Source organism: Chrysochloris asiatica, unplaced genomic scaffold (genome assembly GCF_000296735.1).
Source record: "Chrysochloris asiatica unplaced genomic scaffold, ChrAsi1.0 scaffold00160, whole genome shotgun sequence".
In the NCBI taxonomy this organism is placed as follows: domain Eukaryota; kingdom Metazoa; phylum Chordata; class Mammalia; order Afrosoricida; family Chrysochloridae; genus Chrysochloris; species Chrysochloris asiatica.
Genome location: NW_006408678.1, coordinates 3,655,877 through 3,664,997, shown reverse-complemented (window position 1 = coordinate 3,664,997; position 9,121 = coordinate 3,655,877). Strand labels below are relative to the sequence as shown.

General features: G+C 41.2%; 1 protein-coding gene across 1 annotated transcript in view; it reads right to left on the bottom strand.

Moving 5' to 3' along the window:
• Positions 1–309: 309 nt before the first annotated feature.
• The window catches only part of PAH (phenylalanine hydroxylase), a 101,056-nt gene continuing 92,244 nt past the window's right edge, over positions 310–9,121 (bottom strand). The window contains exons 9-13 of the mRNA XM_006871087.1: positions 7,346–7,402; positions 6,358–6,453; positions 5,565–5,698; positions 2,852–2,967; positions 310–353 (exon numbers count right to left, since the gene is read on the bottom strand). Coding sequence (XP_006871149.1) covers positions 310–353; positions 2,852–2,967; positions 5,565–5,698; positions 6,358–6,453; positions 7,346–7,402 — 447 coding nt within the window. The remainder of the gene's footprint in view (positions 354–2,851; positions 2,968–5,564; positions 5,699–6,357; positions 6,454–7,345; positions 7,403–9,121) is intronic.

Genomic DNA, 9,121 nt, shown 5'->3' with positions numbered 1-9,121 from the left:
ATTAATCTTATTGAGAAAATATGATGTATCATTGATTTTAAATCATTTGTGAGTATCAAATTGTTATCTATCTCTAAAAGACGAACCCAAATGATCCATGGTTAGGCTTGTTTTGGTATATATAAGCATGGATTCATCTCAGATTATTTTGGTTTACTTGTTGATCTTCTATCTGGTCCCCAAAAGAATTTAAGTCTGTCATTTAAAATTAAGGTTTGCCTTTTCTAATTTTTTCAGATGAAATAAAAGAAGCAGTTGAATTTCCATCAACAGATTCACCAGTTGTTAGAAGAAGTCCTACTCCAAACTTCACTTTATTTTATGCAGGGCATTGCAAAGAATTCCAACTTCACCTACAAAGAAAAACATCACCCACATAAGTCATTTCTATAACGAGCAAACACTCTTCAAGTGTTCAGTGTGTGAACATCAGGGGAAGCGTGACATGTAGGAACATCTAGGTATCACCCAAACTTTCTAAGAGCTTATAACTTACTTATGAGATCAGGGCAGTTATGGTACAGCTTTTTAAAAACCTTATCATTTTTAAAAGGTACTAGAGCTGTTGATTGAATAAAGTATTATGGACTGCACAAAGAACAAACAGACCTGTCTTGGGAGATGTGCAGGCAGGATGCTCTTTGGAAGTGAGGATGGTGAGACTTTGTCTCACATATTTTGGACATGTTATCAGGAAGGATCAGTCCCTCGAAAAGGACATCATGCTTGGCAAAGCAAAGGATCAGCCAGAAAAAAAAGGAAGACCCTCAAGGAGATGGATGGACACCTTGGGTGCAACAATGGACTCAATCAAACATGATAATAGTGGTGAGGATGGTGCAAGACTGGGCAGTGTTTCATTCTGTTGTGCATAGAGTCACTATGAGTTGAACCAAATTCAGTGGCACCTAATAGCAACTCAGAACTGCTACTATAATTACCTACTGCTTTCTATTGTTTTTTCACAAGGAAGGAGTTAACATGCTTCTCCCCAGGGAAATCACTAGCTACTTTGTTTCTTTTTTATATGTCTCTCTTTAAATGCTTGCAAGGAGCTAAATTGGTTAATCTGAATGTGTGGCCCCAACAAGTCTCCTTTGTCAGAATCACCCGGACATTATTATAAATATGAATCCCCAAACTTTATCCCAAATTAAGTCAACTTATTCTGGGGTTATAGTCTAGGACTATTAACTTATTCTCCAAGTGATTCTGATGCACATTAGAGTTTGAGAATGCATGGTCTAAGCAGATAACTCAGTCTAGCTCACTAGATCACTGGACAAACAGCTTATGGTGTCCCTCTCATTCATGCCATATTCTCACACTGATAAAGGACACAGGGACACAGATTGTCCACAGAAGTAGAACGGGCCTATGTGTCTTCAATATCCAGGAAGAATGGGAGGCTAATCCCAGTTACTGTCAAGTTGGTTCTGATTTATGGCAACCTTTGTGTTACAGAGTAGAACTGAGCTCCTTACAGATGGAATCCTTACAGAAGAAAATTGCCAGGCCTTTCTTCAGTGGCTTCACTGGGTGTGTTTGAACTACCAATATTTCAATTAGTGTTGTTAAGTGCTGCCAAGTCAGTTCCAACTCATAGCAACCCTGTATAGGGTTTTCAAGGAGCAGGTGGTGAGTTTGAACTGCAATTAGTGGTGGAGCACAAACCATTTGTGTCACCCAGGGACATCGGAAGGCTAATAGCTCTCTCCTGTTGGCATATAAGAGGTACTCGATGGCTGAAATGGTAAACAGAACTTATCGCTTAGGAGATGAAATTCCAAGAAGAACAATATATAATGGGCACTTAGAGGAAAAGGGATGGAGAGCTGCTGTATTTTGAATTGTATTCCCCACAAATATATGTTGAAGTTGTAATTCCCAGCACCTGTGAATGTGACCTTATTTGAAGATAAGATTCCTGCAAGTATCATCATTAAGATAAAGTCACACTGGAGGAGAGTGGGCCCTACATCCAAAATGACAGATGTGTTTTGAAGTATAGGAGAAGGGCTACAGACACAGATACAGTGGAGAAGGTCATCTGAAGATAGAGGCAGAGATTGGCGTGATGTACCTAACAAGCCAAGGAATGCTAAGAATTATTGGCAACTACCAGAAGTTAGAAAGAGACCAGGAAAGGTTCTCCTAGATCTTTCAAAGACAGAATCATCCACCTTGATTTTAAATGTCTAGCCCCAATCAGGCTTGCAGAATGTGCCCTTTGGTTATATATTCCTGAGGTTTTTTGTGTACATCCAAAACAAAACAAAACAAAACAAAAAACAGCGAGAGTAAATAGGAGCAAATACTGTTGAATGATGATGCATGGAAGAGATTATACTCATTGCAATGAAAGGAAATACAATAGGATGAGTGCAAAACTGATGTTCTCCCATGTAAACTATCACTCAATTCACAATAAAAACTTTTTTTAAAGTCTCGCCTCCAGAACTGTGAGAGAATAAATATTTGTTGTTTGAGGTCACCCCATCTGTGGGATTTTAAGACAGCAACCCTAAAAAACTAATACAAGAGGCAAAGGAAACAGAGAGACATGTTGGTGACAACCCGGGGGTGGTAAGGTGGTATGGCTGTAGGGGTGACGTGGAATCCAGGAAGGTAAAATGAGAAAGGACACTCAAGGAAACTCTGACCTTTTTACCAAGTTTTTCTTCCTCCTTCATTTTCTTCCAATAAACCCACGATTTTCCTGGAGATGACTTTTCTCCTGAATTAATTAATCCAATCTTTAATAATAATAAACTTCTGATTTTTCCTTCAGCGAAGCAAAGAAAACACAACTCTCTAAAAGGGTTGCTATCAAAGGGTGTAAGTTACTTACTGTTGATAGAGTCTGCCAAAATCTGAAGCTGCTGTGTATTGTCCAAGACCTCAATCCTTTGCGTGTACGGATCATACCGAACAGAGAAGGGCCGAGGAATCATAGCAGCAAAGTTCCTGAGACCAAAATCACAGACCTGAGTGAAGGGCACCATTTGGGGGAAACTAACTGTAGAAGACTTCTCAGCGGCATTTCACTTTGCTGTTTACCAGGACACAGGCTTCAGAAGCCATAAAAATGGAATGCAATTTTACTGAGGTCCTTTTGGGAAGCCTTTGTGTGCTATGTATCCATGTGTATATACAACATAGGTAAATGTATATATGCAACTCTGAGACATATATATATATATGTTGTTGTTAAGCACCATGGAGCTGGTTCCGACTCATAGTGACCCTGTACATGTTTTCCGAGGCTGTAAATCTTTATGGGAGCAGAAAGCCTCATCTTTCTCCCGCAGAACGGCTGGTAGTTATATATTTGTTGTTGTTGTTATGTGCCATCGAGTCGTTTTTGACCCATAGCGACCCTGTATAGGGTTTCCGAGGGTGTAAATCTTTACAGGAGTAGAAAGCCTCATCTTTCTCCCGCGGTGCAGCTGGTAGTTTCGAACCGCTGACCTTAAGGTTGGCAGCCTGATTCGTAACCACGATGCTACCAGAGCTCCTTGGTAGTTATATATATATATATATATATATATTTATATATACAATACTATTTTTGTTTTTGTGTGCCATCAAGTTGGCTCTGCATCCTAGCAACATAGTATAGGGTTTCTGAGACTAAAGTTTTACGGAAGCTGAAAGCCTCCTCTTTCTCCCATTGAACAGTTGGTGAATTCAAACTGCTGACCTTGCAGTTAGAGCGCATTGCTTAACTCACTATGACACCAGGGCTCCCCATATACAGTACTTTGTTGTTGTTAAGTTTAGTCAAGTCAGTTCTGACTCATAGCGACCCTGCATAAAGTTTTCAAGGAGTGGCTGATGGGTTTGAACTGCTGACCTTGAGGTTGGCAGTTCAGTGTTTATCCTACAACCCACACCAGGACTCCGTATACAATACTAGATAACATCAAATCAATTTGATTCATGGAGAGTCCGTGTGTGTTAGAGTGTAACTGTGCTTTATAGTTTTCAATGGCTAATTTTTCAGAAGCAAATCACCAGGCCTTTCTTCCAAGGCATCTCAGGGTGGACTGGAGCCTCCAATCTTTTGTCTAACTGCTGAGTGTGTTAACCATTTTCACCACAAAGTGACTCTCCTAACAAACTTAAATAAAATCAAAAGAGTGAGGAAACTCTGGCCAAGGAATGCTACATTAACAACAACAACAACAAAAATCTGTGAGATTCCTGAAAATCAAACTCAAAAGGGGAAACCACTCTCAAATTTGAAAAAAATATTGTTAATGCTAAAATTGAGTATGTGCCAGGAGCTATGTTAAGTCCTGACTATTCTATACTTTTTACAAATATCATTACTAATTTAACCTTCACAATAATTTTATATGAAGAATTCTACTTCTAGCTCCATTGTATGGATGAGGAAACTGAGGCTTAAGGAAGGAAAGTGACTCAACAAGGTCATATTGTAATAAGTTGTGAAAGGACCCAGGCAGTGTGACGCTGGCCTGTGCTCAAAACTTCCCTGCCATCTGGAAGCTTTACGCCTGGCTCTGGGAGGAATCTGCCAGGAGGGAACGTATAAAGAACATGGAGCAATAGAATTAACAAGGTATTCCAAAATGGTTTCTAAAATGCAACCCAAGCCCACTGCCATTGAGTCAATTCCAATTCATAGTAACCCTAGGTAGGATTTCTGAATCTGTAAATATAAGAGCAGAAGGCTTCATTTGTCTCTCACTGGTGGATTTGAACCACCAACCTTGTGATTAGCAGTCCAATGCTGATCCTACAGCGCCACCAGAACTCCTCATAAAATGCAAACCCATAGCAAAGTATATTTCTAAGTTAGTTCCTGATAAAAGTAGAAGCTGATATTCTGAGAAAACAAGTCTAAGGGGGACTAGTTGTTGTTGTTGTTGTTATGTGCCGTGGAGTCGGTTCCGACTCAGAGCAACCCTGTACAGGGTTTCTGAGGCTGTAAATCTTTACGGGAGCAGAAAGCCTCATCTTTCTCCCATGGAACAGCTGGTAATGTAGAACTACTGACCTTATGGTTCACAGGCCAATTCATAACCACTACGCTACCAGAGCTTCTTAAGGGGGACTAGTATGGCTCTCTAATTTTGGCAAGAGTGGTATAGCATATTGACTAGAAACCCAAGTTCTGGAGTGAGACTGCCTAGGCTCAAATATCACCTCTACCAGATAAGAAGACTCTGATGACTGACTGGGAGGTGGGGTGGCTTTTGCCACTACACTACACATAAGAGAGTTCAGTGATTGGATATGGTTACATGGAGTGGAGGACATCAGGTGATTGTGTTGGCAGCCCCAGAGTTGTCTGTATGGGTCAGCATGCTGCAATAAACAGGGCAAGGAAGTTCACCTAAGGGACACCTCCTACCACAGTGAAAAGAGACAAGGGTGGGCACGCTGGAAAGACCAACTCTTGGCTACTCTGTGGTATGGCTAAAGGCATTTGGGTCCACTCCCCTAAGCAAACACCCAAGGCCAGGACCTGGGGTACTGGAGCAGACCCAGTTGAGGGGCACAGGACTGCTGGCCTACCTTGACTGCTGCCTCACCTCACTTTCTCCTTGGCGTCATTAAAGCTCTCAGCCACGTAATACAAGGGCTGGAACTCCGTAACTGTATACTCCTGGATGGCTGTCTTCTCCAGCTCCAGCGGAAGGCGCATTGGTTTGTCTGATAAGCAGTACTGTAGGCCCCAAATGGAAAGGTTCTGCCGTTAAATCAGGGTCGGTGGTCCCTGGTGCCTCCCACTGGCTATTTGTACACCTTCTGTCACGTCACCTCAATTCCTTCCATATTCCATCCCAAATGTTGTGAACTAAATGATTTTTGCATGTCCTAGATACTTTATAGTCTACCTAAAATGTACAGCCACAATATACACTGGAATAGTTCACTCCCAACCATTCTCAAATAAGAAGTGAGGCCAACCATATTTTCTAATATGAGTTTGCATACATTTGTAGTTGCAATACAACCTTGGGATCAGGGAACCCCCTACTTGCACCCTCTACCTCTAATTCTCATGTTGTTTAGTGTTGCTGAGTTATTTCTGACCAATAGCGAGCTTGTATTGGGTTTCTGAGGAGTAGCTGGTGGGTTTGAACTGTGAACCTTGTGGTGGTTAAGCAGTCCAGAGCTTACCCAACAGTGCCACACGAGAACTAATACCCACAACCATAACCAAATCTCAGCTGGTCTGCTACCAATCACTAGGGAATGAGACTCTGGAGTACATCTCAAAAATGATTGTAATAGGATTCCAACAACAACATTAAGAAAACAAGAATGGTTTCCTGTACCCACCCCTTACAAATCTATCCCTGGTTCATTTTAGAGTCATACCTGTAATTCACCAAAAGATGAAAGGAGTCCAGCACCATATGCTTTTATGGAGTCTCCTTGCTTGCATAGCCCAAACTCCACAGTAAACCAGTAAATCTGAAATGGAAGGTCAAGCTGAGAGCACATCCCAAGAAACAGGAAAACAGCAAATGGCCTATGGCCAAGGACAGCATTACCCAAATGGGAATCCATGAAGGTTTGTTCCCTGAGTCAGCAGGACCTAGACTCACTTTGCTGTGCCCTAAGACTCATCCTGAGGAACAAATAGCTGAATGAATATAAGATGTGGCAGGTGATAAGAACAGGGTCTCAGAGCAACTAGTCTGCGGAAAACAAAACTTTCTGAGAATCCTGTTGATTTGCACTTGTAAACGTTCAAGGTGATACATCTTAATGAAGAATTTGCTATTCATTTTGAGGTCCAGAACAATTTGTTTTTCAACTTTCAAGCTGAGTAATTATAAGGAATGTGACCTAGTGGCTAGGAATAGATGTGTTCAGATTGGAAAGGAGCCTGAAGGAAGGAAATCACCTGAAGCTCAGTGTTGCTGCTTCCCTGGCTCACTCATGAGAAGGATGTGTTTGGTAAAAAGGACAAGTCTACCCCCATTTTCACCTTTGTGTCTGGGGAAGGAAAGACACTAATGCTAGCTTCAGTGCAAAGATACAGATGTAAACATTACCTCTTCAAAGCTGTGAAGCCAGACTACTTCAGATGGGTATTTTATGCCTGAGCATTCTCAAAAGCCATTATTATAACCTATGCTGTTGGGAAGACCCTCTGTTTAAAATTATATGTGACTATCTGTATGCATCCAATTTAAAAAACAAACCATTGAAAACATATCAAAATGTGAAACTTCACATTTGCAATTGCATCCCAGCCCATTCTGATGCATTTTTCTACTGTGGAGGAGAAAAAGCTTCAAAGATCTGAGGACTAGGACTCTCACCACCCACCCAGAAGGAAAAGGGGTTTCCACATTACCGTGGCAAGTTTCTCAACATATTCATCAGGCGCACCCAGAGAGGCAAGGCCAATTTCCTGTAATTGTGGAGAAACAGAATCAGTGATATGGCTGCCCATCTTCAACCTTTACCACCGGGAAGGTGGTATGAGACCATATACCTTCAGAAGAACCTAGATGACATTGACTGATTCGTCAATCTTTTCCTGTCTTCAGTCATAACACGACAGATTTCTTGGACATATGAACATTTTCACCATCACTTTGTCCTTTGCATTTATTTTACAAATGAGAAGACTGAGGATCAGAGAAGGGAGGTGACCTAATCAAGGTCACATGTTGTTGGTTGTTAAGTGCCATGGGGGTCAGTTGCGATTCACAGCAACCCCATATAGGATTTCTGAGGAGCAGTTGGTAAGCTTGAACCACCGACCCTGAAGTTTAAACTAACATTGCAGTCCAGTGCATTAACCCACAGTGTCGCATAGGCGTAGTAAATTAGTGTCTGAGGTCTCATGTCTTCACTCTATCCCAGTGATTATTTCCCCACAGCACAAGTGGAACATTCCTGAAGTTCTTGGATGCATCTGAATCATATAATATGAATAGATCACAGAAAAACTTCAGAGAAGTGGCTGACAGTCATCCAGATGTATACAAAGCTGCAGAGACTGAAGTATCAGGTACAAGGTCGCATCATAACTCCAACAGCGGAACTGCTCCACTGGTCTCAAAGCATTTTCTCTATTCTCCCTTGCACAGAATTATTTATATACTCATTTATTTATATTGATAGTATGGGTCTACCGACCTAAACTAAATGGTGTTGGTTTAGTCATTATTGTTGTTAAGTGCCCTAGAGTTGATTCCGACCCATAGCGACCCTGTATAGGGTTTCCAAGAAGCAGCTGGTGAGCTTAATCATTAGGTTTCGATAAATGAGGACCCTGAAAATGAGGAATTTATCTTAAACATTAGCTGACGTATAGAATTTCTGAGGAGTGGCTGGTGAGTTTGAACCATCAACCTTGCAGTTCAAATTGACCTTGAGGTTGAGTGCTTATCCTATTGCACCACACCAAGACTCGAAAGTACCTATAAGGAAGATAAATAAGACCACAGTATCTGGAATAAGACCACAGTATCTGGAGAACACAAAGTAAGGTGAACAATAAAAAAAGATTATATTGGAAATATTTAAAAAACACAAAATTAGGTGCGATGACCTCATGGTCCTACAAAGAGAACAGGACACGTTTCAGCTCACACAGACCTTTAAGACAGTTATTGTAGGAACTAAACTACTGGGACCTTAAAAGGTGGAATGCTTGAGAAGAATTATTGTTTTATTGTTTCTTTTCCCAAAGCATGCCATCCTGTTTTTAAAATACATTAAGTGTACCTCCAAATGTAACTTACCCTATATAATGTGCCTGTTCTTTCTGATGAACAGGACAGTCTTGAGAGATTATTCTCCCTGTCCTCCAGACTGCTGGCTTTCTGGTAATGAAGTTTAAATCAGCTCTCTCACTGCCTCTGTGATTGGCTACAGTGACAGGCGGCAAGCCCCCATGTCAGTCTGGCAACAATAATTCTTTCCTATGATATACATTCTTCATCCAAAAAAAACACTGGGTGCCTTCTATGTGCTTGTGTCTACTGAGAACATTCTATGTACTTGTTGTAGTTAGGTGGTACCAAGTATGTACCAACTCATAGCGATCTTATATAGCATAGACTGAAACACTGCCCTGTCCTGAGCCAACCTCCCAATCATTGTTATAGTTGAGCCCATT